This window comes from Oryzias latipes, chromosome 8 (genome assembly GCF_002234675.1).
Source record: "Oryzias latipes chromosome 8, ASM223467v1".
Lineage (NCBI taxonomy): Eukaryota > Metazoa > Chordata > Actinopteri > Beloniformes > Adrianichthyidae > Oryzias > Oryzias latipes.
The window spans coordinates 23,510,875-23,534,279 of NC_019866.2; the positions used below are offsets into that span (position 1 = coordinate 23,510,875).

General features: G+C 43.3%; 1 protein-coding gene and 1 long non-coding RNA gene across 3 annotated transcripts in view; both read right to left on the reverse strand.

The window, feature by feature from the left end:
• The window catches only part of LOC101172168 (carnitine O-palmitoyltransferase 1, liver isoform), a 37,277-nt gene extending 15,199 nt beyond the window's left edge, over positions 1-22,078 (reverse strand). The window contains exons 1-12 of one of the 2 annotated variants that reach the window (XM_004071865.4): positions 21,947-22,078; positions 17,549-17,691; positions 15,253-15,392; positions 9,154-9,331; positions 8,505-8,606; positions 8,280-8,417; positions 6,674-6,751; positions 6,426-6,533; positions 6,266-6,353; positions 5,642-5,837; positions 3,656-3,844; positions 2,596-2,701 (exon numbers count right to left, since the gene is read on the reverse strand). In XM_004071865.4, coding sequence (XP_004071913.1) covers positions 2,596-2,701; positions 3,656-3,844; positions 5,642-5,837; positions 6,266-6,353; positions 6,426-6,533; positions 6,674-6,751; positions 8,280-8,417; positions 8,505-8,606; positions 9,154-9,331; positions 15,253-15,392; positions 17,549-17,689 — 1,464 coding nt within the window. In that variant the 5' untranslated portion in view covers positions 17,690-17,691; positions 21,947-22,078. Of the gene's footprint in view, positions 1-2,595; positions 2,702-3,655; positions 3,845-5,641; positions 5,838-6,265; positions 6,354-6,425; positions 6,534-6,673; positions 6,752-8,279; positions 8,418-8,504; positions 8,607-9,153; positions 9,332-15,252; positions 15,393-17,548; positions 17,692-18,927; positions 19,292-21,946 lie in introns of those variants that run through there. The other variant, XM_023957800.1, reaches the window with a different exon arrangement.
• LOC110015529 lies at positions 7,396-8,039 on the reverse strand. Its single transcript, XR_002290747.2, has 2 exons — positions 7,729-8,039; positions 7,396-7,638 (listed from the first exon to the last, which is right to left on the reverse strand). It is a non-coding gene; the product is annotated as an uncharacterized LOC110015529 (long non-coding RNA).
• Positions 22,079-23,405: the final 1,327 nt, after the last annotated feature.

Sequence of the window (23,405 nt, forward strand, 5' to 3'; positions counted from 1 at the left end):
CCGTCTAAAGTTTGCTAGAGAGCATTTGGATGATCCAGAAGAGGATAGGGAGAATGTCATATGGTCAGATGAAACAAAAATGGAACTTTTTGGAAAGAACTCTACTCGTTCAGTTAGGAGGAGAAAGAATGCAGAGTAGCATCCAAAGAACACCATACCACCTACTGTGAAGCATGGGGGTGGAAACATCATGCTTTGGGGCTGTTTTTCATCAAAGGGACTAGGACGCCTAATTTGTGCAAAGGAAGGAATGAATGGACCATGTATGGTCAGGTTTTGAACGAAAACCTCCTTTCATCGACAAGGGCATTGAAAAAGAAACATGGCTGGGTCTTTCAGCATGACAATGATCCAAAACACACTGCCCAGGTAACAAAGGAGTGGCTTCATAAGAAGCATGTCAAGGTCCTGGCGTGGCCGAGCCAGTCTTTACATCTCAACCCCATAGAAAATCGTTTGAGGGAGTTGAAAGTCTGTGTTGCCCAGCAACAACTCCAAAACACCACTGCTCTAGAGGAGGAATGTGATTTTCTGGATTTTTTTTTCTAATTTTGTCTCTCAACACAGACAAATGAAATATTTACATTAAGACAAATCTGAGGCAAAAAATAAGCTAAAATAAATAAAATAAATAAATAAAAGTAAGTAAGGGTAAAAAAAAGTAATCAATTAATCAATTTATGTTCCTACAATGCAACCAGATCAATCTGTCTGTTGTTGTTAATCAAATTGCATTGACCTATACATTATCAAATTGTTTCTAGATGAAATAAATTGATTCTATTGATACTGGACACAGTCTGTTTTACTTTAAGGAAAAAAGGAGCATCACAGCAGACAACACAAAGGCTGCAAAGCAATGTAAGAGTTGTAAAAAGAGCTAGACGCTTTAAACAACAGTGTGGGAAAAATCCCAACTATGTGGAATTTTTTAAACTCTACAGAATATTTTTCTTTGTGGGAGTTTGGGGAACTTGCAAAAAAAAAAAAACATGAACCACACAATAGAAAGTACGCAGCTGTTCATTCTAAAATGCCACATTCAGATGGAGATAAGTGTTTGACTGTTGTTCAAGCTTCAGAAGTGGCAGTTGGGACGAGTCTTACGCTGAAGGATGTGGAAAGTTTTGAAAGAAAAAGAGCTAAACTCATTTGTGACCATCTTAAAAGGAAAAGTGTGCTATTTTAAGCATTTCTTTTTCAATGCAGTATGTTTTTCCCCTGAATAATCTGAGACATTCCTGACAAATGTCGTCTTTCGACGACATTTGTCAGGAATGTGAAAACACAACCCATGTCTGTCTGATAACAAAGGAACCCAGAAGTCAGTTAAAAATACAGACACTATGAACTTTTTTGCACTAATTTTTATTTGAAATTTAAATTACCTTTCATACTTAGTGTTTTATACAGAATGACGCTTTTCATTAAATCAGTTATATCTGTGATTCTACATGTTCTTGTTGCCATTTGCCCTTGTAGGTGGGTACGACCTTCCTGCAGGTGAAAAACGCTAAGATCTGAGGAGTTTGATCAGTTGATGTTTTTTTCCCACGCGTAGGATAAAGAAGGATAGACCACACGGTGAGCCAGCAGAGAGAAACTGTTCACGCACAGCATTTTAAGCAAACACTTACACAACATGTATCACACGAAAAGCGCACCGGACCAGCGTGCAGCTTGACGGTTACAAATGAGAAGCCAATCAGAGGGCAGTTTGAGTGTTGTTACAGTGAGCCTTATATACGACATGAATTCAGAAACTGTCCATTCATTGATGCTGCTCCATAAAATCTGATGCGCCTATAGTGCGGAAATGACACGAATCTAGATTTCTCATGGAATTTTTCCTTAAATTTTCATTCAAAAACATGTTAAAAAGTTTGTTGAAATAAGTTTTTTTTTTAAAGTAACTCAAACTTTCATTCTGTGTCTTAAAAGTGGTTTGCTAAACCTTTTTGGGTTTGCACGGCAAAATTTAATATTTTCCTGCCTGCATTGTCTTTCGTCGCATGATTTTATGTCTCGTATGTGAACACAACATCGAGAAACGGCTAAACGACTAGAGTTGGTGCTGAATGGTGAGGTTGTGCTGATTTAAAAGATTCCACGTAAACAAGCAAGTCGTCTGTTAAACTGGAAATTTGAAAGTAGACAAAAATGGAGGTTTAGGCCCTACATTGCAAAAGGTTTTATTCAGTAAAGTACTTCAAGTCCTTTATAAATACGTGGGGGGGGGCTTCAGATCACTCACAGGTTGGTGACCTGGATGTTGGAGCATGACGATGATATGTTCAGACTATTATGAAAGCTCACACTAAAGTCGGGTAACCTTTTGGTTAGTTCATTGTTGGTTCATGTATTCCAATTCAATTCATCTTTCTGGTTTAGGTAATAATTGGTCAACATTTGCTCCAATATAATCTTGATGAGCTCAGGATAGGATGAGGAGTCCAGACTGGAGCTCGAACTCCCCCTTTCTTTGAGCAGAAGCTCTTCATCCTTGAGGAAATGGAGCTTTAAATAGATTTTCTATTCCTACATTCTGCTCCACGTCCACAGAAACGAGAAGGAGAGCGTAGGAGACACTCTTACCTCCCAGAGATGAGCCACGGTCGGAGCGTCCGCCCACGAGTGCTCAGCGTTCAGGCCGCTCTTCCCGTTCTTGTAGATCACGATGGAAAAGGATTTATCAAACCACCTGGATGAAAAAATATGAAAAAAACGTTTTTGTTAGCAACAACATGTGCTAAAACACGGCCCTCAACTTGCGTTGCAGATCATGTATGAGATAAAAACAATGCAGGCTGTTTATAGATGTTACCAGCAGAGAACCCTGAACACCCACTCCAATGAAGATCCTGTTTTCTGGAGTTTTCAACATGTTTTTGTGGCATTTTCATGTTGATGGGAATTAAGAATTTAAGATGAAAACTGAGTTTCTGAGTGTTTCTTTATTTGAATCGCGATGGATCAGGAGCGGTTTGAAAAGCTCAGGTTTGTGACGCAGCAGCTGAAGTGGGCGGGCCAAAGTCTCGCTGCTCCGCCCCTTTTTGATCATGCACTGTCAGACCAATAGATCCTTGAACGTCTTCGTTTTCCTCGTCTGAGCTGGAATCTGGATCAGAACTGTGCGGCCGGTTAACTCTGACGCTGCTCGCCATTTTTGTTGGACCGCTAATGTTAGGTTGGGGTTGTGAGGGGCTGTAAGCTGGGGGAGAGAGTGTAAACAACAGTCCCGCCAACAACTCAGAGGTGAATTTCTGATGAACTCTTGCCGCTCTGCAGAAACTATGTCCTAGAAAACGACACAGGCTTTTGAATTTGGCAAAATTAAAAGACAACTGGGAACACTTTGAAAATAGATCAAATATAGTCGGGGCGGCCATGGTGCAGTGGTAGGGCGGCCGACCTCTAATCAGAAGATTTCAGGTTCGATTCCTGCCTTGTTTCGAAATGTCCTTGGGCAAAACACTGAATCCCACCTTGCCTCCGGTGGAAGGTTGTCGCCAGTGTTCGGCAGCGGAGCCGGCATCAGTGTGTGAATGGGACTGTGACTGTAAAGCGCCTTGAGCCTTCGAGGAAGGTAGAAAAGCGCTATCCAGTATACGGCATTTACCGTCTACCAATGGCAAGTAAGCTTTTCCCTCCTTACCGGTCGTAGCATTTTCCGTGCAGCAGAGACTTGGCGTAGCGGTCCAGGTTTCCTGTTGGGTCATCACCCTTCATGCCCTGAGCCTCATCGTCCAAAGTCACAAAGAAGGCGGCCTTCTCAATGATGTCCAGAGACCTTTTGTTGACCCCAGAGCTGAAGTGCTCTTTCCTAATCTGAGCCCAAGGAACCCTGAGAGGAGACAAAACAAACAAACAAACAAACAAAAAAAAAGACTTCACAACTGGTCTGACTGGGAAACAACAGAAATCTCTTGACAGGAAGCAGCTGCACAACAGACTTAAACCATCTTCTGGAAAACTGGAAAAAAACAAAACATTTATCAGCTCTGTGATAAATTCATGCTGAAGAGTGTGGGAAGTTTGTGGACCGGTAAGATAAGATACCCTGTACCCCCCATGTAGCTTATCTTCTGCTATGTAAAGTGAGTACGCTGGTTGCTGCCTCCTCTTGTTTCTTTTCATTCCCTTTCTGTAGATAAGTCAGTCAGGCTTGTTTCTATTTTAGGATGGCTGCACGGTGGAGCAGCGGTTAGCGCTCTTGCCTCACATAAAGAATCCCCCCAGTTCAAGTCCCGGCTGGGGGACCTGAAACAGAACGTCAACGGGGGACCTTTCTATGTGGAGTTAGCATGATCCCCCCCGGGAATGCGTGGGTTCTCTCCAAGACTCCGGCTCCCTCCCACCGTCCAAAATCATGCTTCATAGGTTAATATGATTTTTTCACGTGATCTTTTGGTATATTAATATATACTGTACTAATATGATGATAATAAATAAGTGTTTCTTTTCAATAAAATGACAAGAGTAAAGACATGTCAATGTTTTTCTTTTAACTATTTTATTTCTAACTTGTAAACTTTTGAGAGGAAATAATTTTATGAGGAGGAAAATATAAGTTATTTTAGGTTTAAGTTTATTTATTCTGGAATAATATTTTCAGTCTATTTTCATATTTAAGTAAAAAAAAAGGTTCAGTTTTAAAAGTTTAGCTTTAATGTGTTGATCCTGTTCGGCCCGCGACCTTCAGCGAGTTTTAGATTTTGGGCCCCTGAGTTAAACGGTTGAAAATAAACGTGCAACACTCAGACTAGGTTTGGTTCCTCAGATGAAAAAAGTGACCGTTACAGCGTCAGAAATAAGGAAAAAAAAAGTAATATTTGGTTGTCCTCCCCAATTTTTGGTTGTCCTTCCAAACCAATATTCAACAGCAATGAAACCTACTCAGATGTCAGTTCTTACATCTTTATTTCTTCTATACATCTAATCTCATCTGCCTCTTATGACGGACATTTAAAAAACTATTGAAAACAAACATTTTACTAAATATTGAGGCATCTGGTTACACAAAGTATTGCCATGTAAATCAAATACTGTTACGGTTAAAATGAAAATACTTTATCTTACCGTATAATATATCAGAAAATTGATGACATTAACCAACACAGTAACCTCATGAGGATTTTTAAAATTTAGAACACTTGTATGGACTGGGACAAGTACAGCATTCCAAATATAAAGTAATATTTATATGTGATGAAAAGTTATGATATAACATCTATTTTAAATAAACACATCTGTAAATGATACCATGTTTACATTGTGCTGCAGTAGCAGTAAAGACTAATATCCTTTTCAACAAGACATACAGGTGCAATGCTGACTTTTTGCGATGTCTTCGGGCGACTTGGTTCGTTCGGAAGTCACGTGACATCGTTCGCGTACATTCTGTTTTATCTTAAAAAAGTCGGACGTCGGTTTCCCAAAAACTTTGAAAAATAGTCGAAAAATACCAAAATGTTGAATAAAAGACCAGGTCGTCACACAGACAACCATCAGGTTCATTTTTGGTTGTCCTCCGTGAAACAACAGGATAACCGCTTATTTCGAACGCTGCCGTCAGTGAGAAGAGTGCAGAGGAGAGGGTCGGATGGCGGCCGCAGGACAGAAACGGCGGGATAGGCGTTACCTGTCTCCAGCAGTGAGGGCTCCCAGTTTCTCCTCTCCAGGGAGCGGGGGGGAAGGGTCATCCAGGATCCACTGGATCTGGTGTTCGATTTCTCTGGCAGACAGCAGCCGGCCGGCTCTGTACACCCACAAGCGGTAATAGCGCCCTCTGCTGTACACGGCCACGAACTCGCTGTCCTGCCAGTGCTGCAGCACGTCTGTGAAGAGCAGCAGAGCTTGGTCACTCCTCCAGGACCAAAGGTTGGTTTTTGTCAGCCAAACTCTCATCTGAATGCATTTACAGCAGTCAAACTAAGACTATGAATGTGTGACAGACAAGACACCCGAGTGACGGCACAGAGACAGCTCTGTGTGTGTTTCTACTCCTGATTATCTGTATAATAACCAGCATTCATTTTATCATCTATGTGGGGAAACACAGACTCTTTCAAGTATGTCAGAAAATAAAATAAGATCTCATCAAACTGTGTAATCCAAACACTGAAAGCCTCTTTTCTCTTTCTGATGTTCCTAAATGTTAATCCACCTTCTGCTTAGGCGTTTCAAACCTGGCTACACGTTTGTTTGTTTGGACTCTATAGAGACGAGCTGAGCGGGAAAAAGTCCACGGCCTGCATGCGGTTACCGGTCTCCACTCCGGGGGTGCGCGTGGTGTTGAACATCCTCTCGCACTGAGCTGCACACAGAGGGATGACGGTGCCCGGGACGCGACTCTGGTGAACACAAACGCGTGCGTCACTGCCTGAACTGGCACAGAGGTGTGGAAATGCCTCATGAAGCCTCACCGGCGTGAGCTCCTCCCTGTTCACCATCCTGCGGTAGAGCAGCAGAGCGGTGATGGTGTTGCCCGCCCTGGCCGCCTGCACTGAGGTCGGAGTCACGTACAGGAAGTCCTGACAGGAAAGAACACGTCAGGTTTAAAACGGTTTTAGGAAAAAATGACGCCGGAAAAAGCCTTATCTTTGTTCTGAATGCTGACGGTTTTTGGAAAAGTATCACAGCAAAAGTATGAGCAGCAGTTAAAGCTGGTTACCATCCCATAGTAGTTACTGTTGACCATTATTGGGCCCCGGCCCCTGAGGTAGATGTATTCCTCCCACCAGTCACTGACCTAAACAAAGGAGAAGCTTTTTATTCTGGGTTATTTCAAACCCAGATCCCCTAAAAAAAATCTGCAAGATTAGAAAAACACTGAAAAGCATCACAACTTTCAAGAAAAACCCAGAACACCAGAACTAAACACTTTCAAAGTAAAAGTCAAGCCTCCGTTGGGATATTTCCATCTTCCCTTTCTTAACCACGCCTACCAACTCACTAAATAAATATTTCTTTATACCGATTTACAGAAAGTATCAGGCGGAAACAAATAAAAATGTTAAATAAGCTGACAGAAAAATGTTAAAAGTCCCACTCTGATCATCTTTTGATCGATTTTCAAAGCGTTCCCAGTCATGTCTCAATTCTGATGATGCCGGTTTTTTAGCAAAAATCCAAACACCCGTGTCGTTTTCGAGGACACAGTTTAGGGACTAATGTCTATGAGCAACCCCGCCCCCCTTCCCCTCTCTGTTAATGAGAGCTCAGAGGAGGGAGCTTGTAGCCCGCCCAGCGTATATACTACATAACAAATAGATTATTTTTTAAACACCATTTTTCATTCACTTCTGATTCAAAACTATTTGAATAAAGAAATTCCGTATTTCCCTGAAGCATACGCTTTTTTTTTTCTTACTCTCAGGAGCAACTCATTTGAGATTTTTTTCAAACATATTTTGGCTCCACTGATGCCCTTTAGCAGTTGTTTCCTACTGACTAGAGGGCGCTGTAGGTGTGTGCATCAGTATTTGCTACTGACAGCAATGCAGAAGAAGTCCAAAACAATTAAGATCAGACTTTTCTCCTCCTGAACTTTACGTTTTTCTTATTTGCGTCGACACATTATCCTTCTTTGTTTTTATTTTTCCCTTCCTCAGACTTCCCGTTATTCAGATGCCGCTCCTAAAGAAAAACAAAAAAAGGCTGAAAGATGTCATGAATGTGGAGATGAGAAGACCAATCCTTTCATAAAGCTCTTCAAAATGAATAAACCTGATCTTAGCATCCTTGTCTTCCGTACATTTTGACTGAGATTTACAGTCAATGCTTCCATGTAGCGATGAGGCTAAAACCTGGACGGTAGCTCCTCCCACACACGACAGGAGCTCCTAGTTTATCAACACATTCTTAGACAAACGTTAGACGTGCGTCAAAAGAAGCAGCAGATTGCAAATTTGACCCGTAAACAGCGATCAGCATTACTTTTACTTTGTAAAATACAGCACATGGGATTTTTTCTTCGCTTTTCTTAATTTTTTTTTATTGTTGATTCCCATCATCAGAAAAATGTTCAAAACACCAAAAACATCATTTTCATGGGAGAAAGTCTTTAAAAAAAGAGAAATGTTGCCTATTTTTTAACTACAACAAAAAAAAGTACTATTTTGTTTAGTTTAATTAATCCAAATTGAATTTAATCTCACACTCAAATGTTCACAGGCTTAAAAACAAAAACCCTGAAAGGATTCAAAGCACGTGTACAAACACAAATGCGATGAAAAAGCGGACACACACTGAAGTTGTGAGTGAATTATTGCTCCTACATAGTTGGTGGCCCACAGAGCTTTTAGTTTCAGGTAGCGCTGGAGACGGTTGCCGAGGCTGGACTCAAACTCATTGGCCAAGTCCGTCATCCGCTTATACTCAGGGTCAGTCAGCAGGGGGCGCACTGACTCCAAGTACTGAGGGAGACAAAAAAAACTATCCATTTTGTGAACAGTTTAGGCATAAGGTGAAGAAGCCGTGTGGGAGCTTTGGAAGCGTCTGACCCTGGTCAGCGTGTCTCTGACTGCAGGAACTGGGAGGTGAGGCAGAGAGGTCTGGTAGCTGTACAGCAGAGGCTTCCTTCCAGAGAGCAGCCGCAGCAGAGTCTGAGGACGACAAACATCCCAACAGTAAAGACCAGCTTGATCCTGCAGACGTGGAGAACCTTCTTCTGTGGCAGGGAAAGGACAAGCATCTTCAAAGGCGGAAAGCTGCTTCGCGTTCAGAGAATCGAAAAGATGAATAAAAAACTGCGAGGAGCAAAAGAGCAGAACTTTAGCAAAGTCCTCACAGGCTAGTCCTGCTTTACTGGGCCAAAAACCATGGAGGTCCTGTAACAAACACCTGAGTTTTATGCTGAAACTGTTTTGCCATAAAAAGGTGTTTAAAGTGATCAAAATTGTAATTATATTTATAAATTTAGAAAACCTTGAGGCAACAGAAGTATTTTATGGCTGAAACAGTAGAAGATGTCATCTAGAAGGAACAAACCAATGGATGTAATGAATCTATACAGTATTTTACAGTAAAAAACACTTTTACATTTAAGTTAACTATAAATATTTCCTGTTGGAACTTCCTTTCATCATAACTTTAGTCCAGTCGGTGAAGCCGACGTTCTGTGTAGTGTGGTGCATACAGAACCAGGCTCACCACCCAGACTTTAGTGGTGTTGGACACTCTGCCGTGCTGTTCGAACATCCACTGATGGTAAGAGAGCAGCAGCTTCAGGCAGAACCTCAGGGCCAGGATGAGGGAGAGCCACAGCAGGGTGCTGAAGACCAGCGCCGACACCATGGTTTGACCCTGGGCGCTCAGGGACACGTGGAGACTGCACAAGCAGAAAGGACCAGAACCCACCTCAGTATGGAACTACAGGCAAGGTGAGGCTATTCATCATAGAAAACAACAACTTCACACACATAAATGTGTCAGAAAATAACATTTCTCACAGGCCTTCCTTCCTTGACTTTAGGGGAATTGCAAAGCTAACAAAGGGATATGGCAATAATTATTGTATGAGCTACAGTTTGCTGACAGTAGAGAGAAAAATCCATCCATCCAGCCAGCGGTGCTTCCAGAGGCTATCCGGGCCCCTCCTGGGCGAAGGCTGGGGACATCCTGGACAGTCAAAGGCTCACAGTTACGCACCCATGCACACTCGCATTCACACCAAGGGACAATTTAGAGTCACCGATTAACCTAGGAAGCATGTTTTTGGACGGTGGGAGGATGCCAGAGTCCCCGGGAAAAAACCTGACAACATGCAAACTCCACATAGAAAGGCCCCCCCATTGGTGTTCTGTCTCAGGTCCCCCAGCCGGGACTCGAACCGAAAAAAGCATGAATGGCGCCGTAAGCGGGGGTTCCAGCCCCGGTCCCCGGGGCACACAGTGCTGCATTCTTCACACATGCTGGCCCGCCTGAGCACTCCTGGCTGTGATGACGGTCACTGTCTCTGCAGAGGTTCATGACAAACTGGATCCAGGATCCACCTTCTCCACTGGTGAGTAGACTTGCTAACATGCCACCGTCCTGACAAGCAGCGCTGGGAGACTCTGCATTGGTCGCTGCCGTCTTTGGGGGGTGTGTTTATCTGCTGATGGTACGCATGTTTGTCCTGTCCTCTGAAGTTATTAGAAAATAATAAAGAGGGGGGATAATCAATCAGCTAAAACCCTTAGAAACAGTTAGAGGAGAGGCCAATTGGAAAATAAGGGATGGTTCAAACGCTGAAACGCCGCCCACACGTGACTCCAGACTGACTCATCGGCTTCAAGTGGTGAGAATTTAACTGGATTTATTTGGACCTGTCTAAGGTGTGTGTTAAGGTGGATCTGCCACTGTGGTAGAACCAGCCCAAAGCAAACATTTATTAAAAAAAGCTCCTGTGGACTCGAAATGTAGCCTATAAAAACGGGCATTTTGATAACGGCTGAAGCATCAACACAGAGCAGAAATAAGAAAACTGCTTTCAAATCGTTCAGCACAAACAGAAATTTTATCCACATTATTGTGAAAAAATGTAATCATTTTTGTCACTCTGAAGCTTTCATTCATCCATGAATGTGTTTACATAACCAGAGAGACGTGCATTCCTCTGTTGGTTTAGTGATGTTCTGGCCTCTTTACTGAATTGACTGTGTTGATCACTAGACTTTGCTCTGCTCTGTTTTTTTTTTTTTTTTTTTTTTTTTTTTTTTTTTTTTTTTTTTTTTTTTTTTTTAACTTGTCCTGTCCAACAGCTAGGCAAACAGATGAGAGCTGAGGGCCTCTTGTGTTGGACATATTTTATTTTAACAAGAGGGGTTATTCATCTTCAGACAAACCAAAGGTATGTCTGAATAAACCCCTTTTGTAATTGAGGCCAAAATTTATTAATTTCAATCATGTTTGAAAATCTTTGGTGTTGGACCGGACGGAAAAGGAAAGAGGGGAAGAAGAGAGAGGGACGTTAGAGAGAGGGGGGGGTAGGAGGGTGATAATAGGAGGGGAAGGGGGGTAAGACCATGAAGCAGGATAGAGCAGACAGGTTTACTGGTTGTTAATCATTATGGTAAGGTTCAAATGTAGTACAAAAAGGGCGGGGCCTGTTCACACACACTCAAATATTATCAACACACCTGCTAGCCGCAAAAATGTCCACATGTCAACATGCACACAAAACAGATAGTGTTCACGAACGCATACCTATGCCTTTAAACCAACTAGTGTGAAATCTTTCATTCATTCAATCATGCAAACTATTAGTGCAAAGGTGAGCTAACACCTGTGCTCAGGTGAGTGTTTATGTTCTTCTAAAATGGATGGTGGAATGTGAAAAGAAGGAGGAGGAGCGCCCAGCCACCCCCACACCCATACCCCTGCCGCAGCAGCAGCGGCAGCCGGAATTCCCCCAACGCCACACGGGAACAGGCAGGGAACAACCGCCCCCCGGGCGACCAAGACCGCCACCCAGGCCAGGGCCAGCCGGACCGCCGCGAGGCCCCCAGAGCCAGAGAGCAGGGAGGCGCAGAGGGAAAGAGAGCGCCGCCCCAGCCCAGCCAGGAAAGCAGCCCCCCGCCGCGCCGGAAGAGCCCAACGCAGGGCCCCACCGGAGAGGGACGCCCACAGCCCCAGACGAGCACCCCACCACCACCCAGGAGTTCCGGGCATCCCCCCGCCCCGACCCCAGGTACGAGCCAGGACCCCCCAAGGGAGACCCGCTCCGCACTCCAGGCAGCCACCCACCCGGCCCACGGTTGGTCCAGGTAGGAGCAAGGCAGGGGCCCGCCGCCCCCGCCCAGGAGGGGGGAACCCCGGGGAAAAAAGGGCGGCCCACAAGGGATGTTATAAATATGGCCCGACCAGGCTCGGCCATGTTGGAAGTTTGGCGGGGCCCAGCGCCCAGGGGCAAGGACCAGGACCCACCCCCCAGGGACACGAACACCCCCGGCTCAGGTGTAATATGAACCCCCCCACCGTGCGGAGAGAGCACCGCCGGGCCCAGGGAGCCGGCACCCAAGGGACACGGCCGCCATCGCCAAGGGGCCCGCACCCCCCACCAGGGAAGGGGTAGGGGACAGATGGACCCAGGTCCCACCTTCCTTGTAAAATGTGTGTGCGTGTATGGGTGTTTGAGAGGGTGTTTGTGTGCATGTGTGTGTGTTTATGTTTGAATGTATATATTGAAGGGGGAGGGGTGTGTGTACTAAGGGGGGTGCGGTTAAAATTGGCGGGTAGGGCACTAAGGGGACATCTCCTGATTACTCACAGTGATGTCCCCTCACCCTCCACACCAAGGGGCCCTAAATGTCTAAGGTGCGGTTAAAATTGGCGGGTAGGGTGCCAGGAGGACATCTGCTGCTTGCTTGCAGTGATGTCCAAGCACCCCCCCTACCAAGGACCCTACATGTCTAAGGTGCAAATAAAACCGAAAGAGGGGGGGCCCACTCCATACGGCAACCATAGGAGGGGGGCCACTCCCAAGTAGCCCCCCCCCTTTGCTCTGCTCTGTTTATGCACATTTTATCTATGGACACTGTGGACGACAGGTCGTAGCAAACACTTGTACGACACACAACACTTAGACAGGGGGAAGTAGGTGAGATGCAGTTTTCAACCTCCCCGAAGTCCTGCGAGCGGCACAAGGGCTTGGGAGTGCCGTTTAAATGACAAATGTGTGCTCCTTACATGCAGCCTGACTGTTCAAAATTAGGAGTAGACATTAAGAGTAAGAGTAGGTCCTTACCTCCACACCCGTGTCTGTCTGTGAAACTACATACACCCCGGCCTCGTCAACCGCCGTCTGAGTGACGCTTTCAAAGGAAAGTCAATGTAAACGCCAGTAAACCCTCGTTTCTGGCGTTCACACTCAAAACTCTTGTGTCGACACGTTGCTACCCAGTTTTTGATTGTCTGTTTTCAGGCTCTATGCACAGACCGTACAGGTGTTCAATAACCCCCCTTAACACTCATAAAGGTCAACCGCTGTACGGGTACATCTGACTAAAGCTACATTCACACCAAACAGGATTCACACGACAGGGGTGGCCAGTTTCAAAGTTAATTCAATTACGCCTGGGCGATAAATCGGTTGAATGAATTCATTCGAATTCTTTGTTCCGGGTGATTTCAAAAATAACTAAATCGAGTTTTTATGTGGTGCATTTTTGGCTCCCCAGAGCTTCCGTGGCGTAAGTATGGCACGCGACAAACAACGACATCATAGCACACACGAAACAGCAAGCGACAGCATGGCTACCGGTGAATGTGGGAAGTTTGTTCCCAAGAAAGGAATATAATGTGATGTGGGTTTACTGCCACAGACGTGGAGGAAGAGACCCCCCCCCACGCTGCAACATTTGCCTAAAGCCCATCAGAGTCAAAGGCTCTCACTCGCGTGGCACGCGCTCAGTCTAGTTCATTAGTTAGGTAGTCAGTTGTTACCGTTAGTTGTTAATAAAGAATAGGGCTGCAGCTATCGATTCTTTTTGTAATCAATACATCTAGCACTTAATCGATCGATTAATCGAGTAATCGGATAAAACGACTTGTGTGTGTTTTTGAACGACCAAAACAAATAATGCACAACAAAAATGATGTGGTCGTAAAATGAACAAGCATTTGATTTTAAAGAACCGCTCTGATGCAAATGTTACTTTTGGTGTTTGTAAGTTGGTCTTGAGAAGTGGTGGAGCTAGAACATTTTGTAGGGGGGGGGACAGAAGACTTTGAAAGGGTGCCACAACACCAAAATGGAAGGCCATTAAAAATAAAAGAATCAGAAAAACATATTTGATCATTATCATTGTTTATATTTTGTGTAAAAATAATGCTTTTGTTATTTTTGCAATGCTTAAAGAAGCCTCGCGGTCTGCCGAAAGGCGAGCTACCGCCTGTCCCAGCCCCTGCCTCTCGGCGCCCCCTCCATGCTCTTAGCTGAGTGTCCCGCGGGGTCCGAAGTGTTTACTTTGAAAAAAATTAGAGTGTTCAAATCAGGCCCGGTCGCCTGAATACCGTAGCTAGGGGCAGAAATCCAATTAAAAAAAATAAAATCAGAGATTTATCTTTATTTTTGCCCAGCCCTAAATTCAATGTACAGACGCTATCAGAGGTCCTGCAGAACGACGTCCCAGTGGAAGTGCGTTTCGGGCATCTCAGCAATAATTCTGATGCTCACCAGGTCCAATGTTTCCTGAGTTCAAATATCTGAACTTTGGGAACTGACCCGTGATGCGTTGACGATGTAATCAGCAGTTGGAGGCCAAAACCGTCAGAAACAACAAAAAAATGTCCTCTAATCTTATTCTTATTTGTATTTTTTCCCCCCTTGGACTAATGCAGGACGGCAAGTCGTCAAACTGGGTCACAGAGAGACGGAAGCGGCGCTGAAAGTCTCCGTCATTCAGACGCAGCTCCGGCAGTAGAGGGTGAAGCTGGGAGAGTCTCTGAATGATGTCATGAACCCAGACATGGAGACGTGGTGATCACTGATTTTTTAGTAGAGCTCTACAAAATCAAAATAAAAAACCTCTCAACATCATCCGTGTCTTCCATGTAGCAATAACGCTAAAAACTGTGGGCAGTAGCTCCTCCCACATGCGACAGGAGCAGCAGGTTTGTGAACACATTTTTTTGGAGCATGCGTCCAGCTGAAAATTTGCCGTGGGTTTAAAAAGTTTTTAAAAAGCGGCAGCAGACGTGAATATTGCAAGCGATTTACGTTTGGTGTGAGTGCTTGAAGGCTTGAATGGGGATGAATATGTCACTGTAGGCCTGAATGGTTTTGTGTCCAAGTCAAACACAATGATGTGAACAGTCCATGCCACAAAACTACCACTCGTGCGTTTCTCTGCCTTTAAGTTTGAGTGAACCTCAAATCTGCAGAGTGGAGATGCAGCTGAGCAGCTTCTTGTTCTGACGGTAACTGGATTTCAGCCTGGATCAAACTAGACTTCTCATTCTTTGCTTGTCTGCTTCTTGACTCAGTCTTTTACTCGTTTCTGTGCCCTTAGACTCATGGTTTCAGCAGATGGCTGCCCTTCCGGAGCTGCTTCTGCTGAAGGTCTCTACCCATTTTCTCCGCGGATTTTATCCGCCAGATAAAGAAACCCGAACACAGTCTGTTACTTTGGCACCTTTGCTTAAAGAACTGGAACTGCTCCAGATTCATTTCCTCTGGTCAACAGCTGATCTTTGACGGTCAGAACAGACCAAACGACCTTCAAAGCAACAACAACAGCCCTTTGAAGGTCAAAGGTGAGCCGGTACCTCAGTGGAAGACGCTGCTGTATTTCAGCGATGAGCCCCATGCTGGGATCCGACTGCATGTAAATGGTAGCCAGGATTCCTATGGCAACAAAGAGCCAGGAGGAGGGGCTGGCGGGGTACACTCCTTTAATGACTCTGTTCTGTAACCACAGGAAACAAGCGTGATTATACATTTATGACGACAACGTTTACACACACACAATCACAACTATTTTGCATCAACACAAGAAAACACTGGAAAGAAATTCCAGAAATGTCGTGAGGTAAAAAAAGTGTCCATCGCTGATTCTGCAAGTTGTTCTGGTTATAAATCTGACGTTGGTCTGCGATGGTCAATAGAGATACACTCCAACTGTGAGAGACGGAATGCAAAAAAGAATCCAGGAAATCCCATTGTCTGTTTTTTAAAGAATGTTTGTGTTATATTGGTGCAGAAATGATGCACCTCATCACTGACTAAAGTTCACTATAATCCTTTCTTTGTAACCCTGGTTGGTGATGTCAGAGGTCAAAGGCTTCCTGTAGGTTTTCACACACTGTAGCAGCTGTTTCGGCCCATTCCTCCATGCAGATCTTCTACAGAGCTGTGATGTTTCCACTCCCCTGTTTCACAGTAGGTATGGTGTTCTTCAGCATTTTTCTCCTCTTTGATTAAAGTCCTTGAATGTCACCTGTTTGAACTGTTATCTGCATACATGACAAACCCTTAAACATTCGGACCGTAACCTCTCCACCATGACCAAAACCAAATCAAGTTTGGAGTTTGAGTGTTTATAATGTTAGATGCTCACAAAAGAGCAGGATTCTGATCTATTCACACATGTTTGAGTATTCCTCTATAAACCTGCTCTCTGAGCAGCATGAAAACATGAATCACAAATTGAGGAACAGCCCCTTCCAGGAAGAGTCTCTGCTGCTAGCCCCGCCCCCAGGCTAACACACACCCACTTTCTCCTTGGAGCTAGCAGTGATCAGTAAAACACTTTCATTTTCTGTGCACAATCTGCACATCCATCTTTGCTAAAGTTCAGATGTTGTTGTTTTTGTGGGCGAAATACAGAAACGCTGGTGAGGCCGACTCTAGGATGACGTCATGAAATGGGCGGCACCCACAAGGGTTGAAAAGCGGAGCCTCAAGGCCCGTACACACCGGGACGAATATTCGCCAGGCGTTATTCGCCAGCGTTTTTCGCCACGTTTTTTGTGTTCACACCCAGGCGATTTTCGCTGACGATGAGTGGAGTGAACATGCAATTTCATTCCCTGACATTAGATGGCGCTTAATGTAAAACAGAAATACTCCTGTACACAAGGTGGCGCTGCGCAACTTTACGCTTCTGAAAGTCGCTTTTCACTCAGAAGAAGAGAGCAAGTATTTACACGCTTGTCAGAATCAAACAAAGAAAACATGAATATTTCAAGCACCAGTAGCTCCAACTGGTGCTTGGTTCGGGGATATTTTAGAATGTCCGTCATTATTGCTTCGCAGCTGTGTGTAGACGCTACTTGGCGTCTATCTTCTTCGCTGGTATGTGTGCTCAGCAAGGCAGTTTTGTGTTTGAGCGCCCCCAAGTTGTGTTTTACTGTAACTTCAGAAGCTCCAGACACGTGAGCAAAAGCGCCATTCTCATTGGTCGAGTAGATTTCGACGCGACGCGTCGAAAAAAAAAAAACGAGGCGTTTTTTTTTTTTTGACGCTTTAACGCCTGGCGTTTTTTCGCGTCGGTGTGCACACTCTCATTGGTGCCCTTTGTTTAGTCACGAGGCGTTAAACGTCGGCGAAAATCGCCGGCGAAATTCGTCCCGGTGTGAACAGGCCTTCAGGCATCGAGTCGTCTTACTTCTGGGTAGAAAAATGAGCTGTGAAAATAAACTCACATATTCCTTGAAAACGATGTTCTTTAGTGTGTCAAAGGTGATATATTAAAAAAAAAAAAAAAAAAAAAAAAAAAAAAAAAAAGGTGATATATTATTATATATATGGACAAAGTTTACTGAAAGGCTTAAGAACAGCATGATACAGGCTCTTTAATACAGGTAAAAGGGGAAGATGCAAAATAAATACAAATAAATTCTTTAAAAAAAAAAAAATCATAGTATGGGATCCCCCCCCCCATTCAGTCTGTCACAGTTTAGGTTTATCAATGATGAACATTAAAGACCAAACCCAGCCTTCTGAGTGAAACAACTTGCAGAATCTGCTACTGATAATGCCCCACCCCTACTTTAACAAGAAGGTCTATTTGTATTCATTAACAGAGACCTAAACACCCCCCCCACACACACACATCCTCACCCTCATGCGGCTGACACGTTTCTTCCAGGAACGCACGCCGGACAGGTAGATCTGGTTCAGGGCCTGGTAGGACAGCTGCAGGTCGATGCCTTCAGGAGTGATGGTGAACTGGAACGCCACCGCCTGGTGAGCCTCCGCCATCGCTGTCAAAGCACAAGTTGGCATATTTTTAAAATCACCAGATTTAAGTTACTTAACTTTTAATTAAAGTGGAGTTTTAGCACCGTTACAACTTGATATGTTCATTTTGAGCCCGCTGGCAGATCAGAACAATCCTCTGACAAACCATGGCGGGTTTCAAGTACCAGTGAAACCCTCGGTCAATGATATCATCAGGTACTCCATTTGAAAGTTACTCTACATGTTCTGTTGGAACTTCTCCTCACCGTTGACCACAATCTCCTTGTAATTGAACATTTCTGTCAGTTATGCCGAGTAAAGAAACATCCTGCAAATCTCTGGACCTCACTGGAGGATCTGTTTATTCCTGACTTTAGACCTGATCGCCTTCAATTTGACCGACTGACACAAACCCTGATCATGATACTGCCCCCACAGCAATGTTCTGAACTGTGCTACAAAGTCAGAAACAATTATTTTATATCATAACACAATCAAATAAGCAAAAAAAAACAACAAAAAAACAGCTAAAATCTAAAACATCTTTGGTTCATACTCTTTTTGATGTAAAAAAAAAACATTATTTTATTCATTTTTTTACCCCTGAACTCTTCGGTCCCATCAGCTTCATTTCTGGAGCATTTTTCATAGAAACATTTGCAACACAAAGTGCTTTTCGAGCCACAAGTGCAATAAAACTCAACTACACAATAAGCAGAGAAAATAAAGCCATTAAAAATTAAAGAGAAACCATCAGAAATGTATTGAGCTGAATTACTGTCATCTATTTTTTATGAAAATAACCGCAGAGCAAAAAAAAAAAAAAAAAAAAAGTAAAGTGCTGTAGAAAGCATTTTTAAATACAAAAAGGTTTGAGTAAAAACTAGAAGAACAATAAGGAAAAAAAGGTACAAAGAAAAAATATTTTTAAACGTAAAATCCTTAAGAGGTTAATTTGATCAAACACTGCATTTAATATTATTAAACTCTAAAGGAAAAATGTCAGGCATGTAAATGAATACTAAGAATGTTCAGTAAATGATTGTTTTCCATGAGTAACAGGCAGAGCTCTTCCTGTAGCAGACAGCAGCCATCAACAGCTGATGCACAGAGACGTCAGCGTCACAGACAACAGACAGACTGTTCCTGTTATCCAACAGCATGACCGCACAGAACACAGAGATCCAGCCATCCTCCACACTTCAATCCCCTTAATGTTTCCTCCCAGGCAGGGAGGAATCCTGCTTCATGTGCCTCACCTTTCATGCACACACCCCGCCCGTGGCCCTCTGTTATTCTAACCGACTCCTTTTATTGTTGGATCACTACTCGTTTGGTTAGTTTCCTCCGCATGCACGTGTTGCAGAGCAAATGTTTCAAAATCCAGAGATGACGAAGGGGGTTGGAGTCACGTTCTGCGCCCCGTGGTCACACGGGGAGGAAAGCTCGCTAAATGGGGGATCTGTTCTCTTTTTCTGGACTCAGCCAAGCGGCTATAACCCCCTCCCATTACCCAATGCTCCTCTTCAGCGTGTGAAGAGGAGCGCACACGTCTCCTGACAACAAACAGCAAGCTTGTATTCTTGTAAATGATTTACAGTTGCAATCCAGACCTTAACCTCACATTCTATTTAAAAATAAAGTCACAGTTGAAACAGAGACTGTGTCCAAATTGGACGGCTGCGTTCAAGGATTGGTCCGGTGTATTTTTCATTGCTGTCCATATCCCAAGATGCATTGCGGCCGATCACAGAGAGTTTCTGACAACAGTGGCGGACTGTGAAGCGGGACCCGGAGTTGGAGATAATTACACCATTTTATATTTACTCTTCCAAGATTAAGAGTTGGATCAAATAAGCCAGGACATTTTTGAGGTACATGCCTTGTTCACTACTCCTCTCTGTTCGGGACTCACGGTTTCTTGGCGACGGGGAATTCGCCGATGGAACGGCGGGAATTATCTAAAGGCTAGAAGACTCGTCCAGATTCCCAGCTGTTAACATCCGGCCTACCCGCTCGATGAAGGATGCGGCCCTTGAATGTGGACACACCCAGAGTAGTGTATCCATGGCTGATCGTGTTTTTGAAAAATGTTGATACGGAAACATTTCAATGCATTCTCATCCCGGCTCTGCTTCCTCCACAGCAGAGCCCAGGCTGGACAGAATAGCTTCTCCCATCAATGCATGTTAAAAATATTTGTTTTTTTCCAAAGGAACACGTTCAGATCACTACAACCTTTCAAATCCTTTTAGACCCGTTTCAAGGCTTCCTTTAGTCTGTGAAGTGTTGCAGAAGGTAGCTGCGACACAACTAAATTAGTATTCAGAACAAAGTCAGATGTTTTCCAGAAACATTCTACTCAAACAGCTCAATGAAAGGTCTAATGGCGTGCTTATGGTTCTGGTCAGTTCGCTCCGTTGCTGCTTCTGGACCTGAAATCTGCATGTGATCCCGTGGCTCACATTACTGTGATTGTACGGCTTCAAGATGTTTATCGTCCGTTGTGCATTTGTTTGTCTCACACCACAGTGGAAGAACTTTTTATGTCATAGGTAGGTTCATTAACCTCTGAAATGTAGAAAATATCTTGTGGTGTTCCCCAGGGTTCAGTTCTGGGCCTTGTGTTATTTATTTTATACACAATTCCCAATTTCCTATCTTTTTTATGTGGATGACTTTCAGCTTTATTGATCCTACCCTGAAACTACAACACTGTGACCCATTTATTGGATTATTCAACAATAACCTGGGGATATTTCATATCCATTTACATTTAAATGCTCAGAAGACAAACTGAGTTTTACCCCAGAAAACAAAATCTCTTCGATCAAACACCTTGGCTCCAGCTGTGTAGCTGAAACATAAGGGTGTTGCTTGACAAATGCCCATCTTTGGAAGGACACTTTAAAGTAAAGAATTGCCTAAAATACAAAATACAAAAGCATCTCAGTCTAGACCAGACCTTGAAATGATTAATAAGACTTTTATTTCTTCTTGTTCAGATTAATATACAAAGCTTTTTCCCTTTTTTAGCAAAAGCCCTTAAGAACGTCTGCATGTACAAACACCTGCGTACATTGTTGACCTTTTAACCCCGTACTCTTTGGCCCTGAGGCCTTCAAGCCGAACACTATACAGATCTCAAAAAACAGCTACAGAACCAGAGGAGACCTTGCCTTTAGGCGGTCGCTCCTCGTCTTTGGAACGCCCTTCCTTTACCATAATTATTGTTTTTTACACTGCTTAGTCTGTCATTTATGTATGATGCCTAGTTGTAATATTGCGTGTTTTTACTATTATGAAGCGCGTTGTGACGTTTATCTGCTAGAGAAATAAAAATTGACTGACTGATTTGTTATACTTTTAATCAAACACTCTCCTTTTGGTGTGAAAATGACAAATCTTTTTGATTTCCGGTTTCCAGCTGCAGTGGCTTCCTGACAGTTCCTCCATATTTAAGTAAAAGTCTTCTTGAAGCAGGTTTTTACCCAGCATGCCACGCTACAGATAACCAACCAACCGGTGTTTCACTGAAAACCTCTAAAAACTATGACACAAAACCGGTTTTACCGGCACCAGCTAGTTTGACGACACGAAAGTAGCATAAATCACGAGGCCTAAATTATTTATTCACGTGAGAAATAACACCAAATATTGATTTCCCTAATAATAATACTAACATGTAGCTTGTATGAGTCTATGACGTCGTTAGGGCACGCGGCACGTGCACAAGCCAAATATAGAACAAACTACTCGTCTTTGTTTTTACGATCTAAAAATCAAAAGAAAAAAAACATTTACTGCTTCGACGAATGGCTCGTTACAGACAAGAACAACCCGATTAGAAGAAACGTAAACCGATTCAACGCGGCCAACACCGACTGAGAAAGTGGTTACCGGAACGCCCGAACTACTTTCACCAAAGAAAATAGTTCCACTGGCGTTTTGGCCCTGGGCAGATCTGCTTTCCATCACCGCCTTCCATCAGCAGCGGGCGGTCGGTAGGTCGGGGTGGGAGGACACATCCCTGCATTCATTTATTGCCCTCCGTACACCGAGTAGATGCACAACTATCATATTTACGTGTATAAATAGAAAAAGCAAGCGAACGCCTAAAATACCAAAGACGAGACAAGCACGAACAGAGAAAGCCTTTCAGCATCCGCCCAAAATGCACCCAGCCCAACCAAGAAAAAAAACGCCGGAAATCAAATTAACTTAATGGAGCTGAGCATAAACTGGAAGAAAAATGTCCCTCCGTGAATTTCTGCTTACCTGCGCTATTATTTTTGGGTGAAGTTCGGAGGGAGAACGGTTGGTTTCAGAGACGCAGGGGTTTGTTTGTTTGCAACGCGTTCTTTCACGCGCCTACACAGCGCACTGAGCTTCCGCCAACCAATCACAGGCAGCCGGTGCAAAGATGGTGTGGAAGCGAAGATGAGCGGCTCTGACAAAAAAAAGGCTTACCAAAAAAACGAGTCTCAGCATTGCTGTCAAATGATTTTACAGCTGACTGCAGATTATCATTGGAACAGGCTATTACCAAACTATAAATAATCAAATACGTAATATTTGTAAACAGAAAAATGTCTAGAGTTTCAAAAATACTTGGTTCTTAAGTTTAATATGTAGATGTGTGTATTTTGTATGTTTTGTCCCACAAATAAATTACTGTTTGGAATAAATGTTTCAACCTTTAAACAGAAAGGGGTACACTTAGGGGTGTAACGATTCACTTTAACAAGATTTCAATTCATATCATAAATTGTGGTTGACGATACGATTCAAACTTTACCATCCAATTTGATCCGATTGACATTTTTAGCCAAAATGTTCAACCAGTGTAATTCAGGGTGTATTCATACTGGAAAGTGGATTGGTCTGGACAAAGTCTGCTTAATCTGGTCTGGATCGAGTCCTGAACCTTAAGCTTGGTCTGTATTCAGACCAAGCTCAAGCAACTAGAGAAAGAAGTGGTGGAAGTCCTTCGCGATGCAATCTTTGATAGTGATCACCTATTTAAACGTTATCAATCCAAATGGTGTCTTCCAATATCGATTATAATCATTTTATTTCAGTTTGGAACGATTTTATAATGGTATAGGTCCGTTCTATTGACAACTTGCCTCAGATTATTCAACCTGGTTGGATCATAGGAAAAAAATCAATCCACAGATTAAGTCATTGATTGTTACACCCCTATGGTTCAATTTGGAAAGGTTTTTTTCATCATTCAACCTTTTCACACCTCAGTTGACCCACGTAGTTTGGGTTTACAATTTTTGCTTTATTTTATAAGAATGGAAATAAAATGAAATACTTTTAAAAACAAAAGTCTTTTCTTTAATCACACAAATTACATTTTAATAAACACACATATTATGGAGTAAATTCTAATGTTTTATTTTGTTCTTTCTTCTGCTCCTTTCAGGGGGGGCATCTCATCCACCTCCATCCGTCCTCTTCTCTCATTCCAAGCATCCTTTTGTTCTCTTTCTCTTCATCCATGAACCTGCTCTTTAACCTTCCTCCAGTCCTCTTTCAACCTCAGCATCATCACTTTTCCTCCTCTCAATATGTCCAAACCGTCTCCATCTGCTTCCCTGCATCAATTTTCATCACCAATTAAATATTTTCCCTGAGTTTTCATAATATCCCAGAGACTGTCCTCAAATTCATAGAATTTTTAAGTAACAATGTTCTGTTAACTTCTAAATACTTGAAAATAAACCAT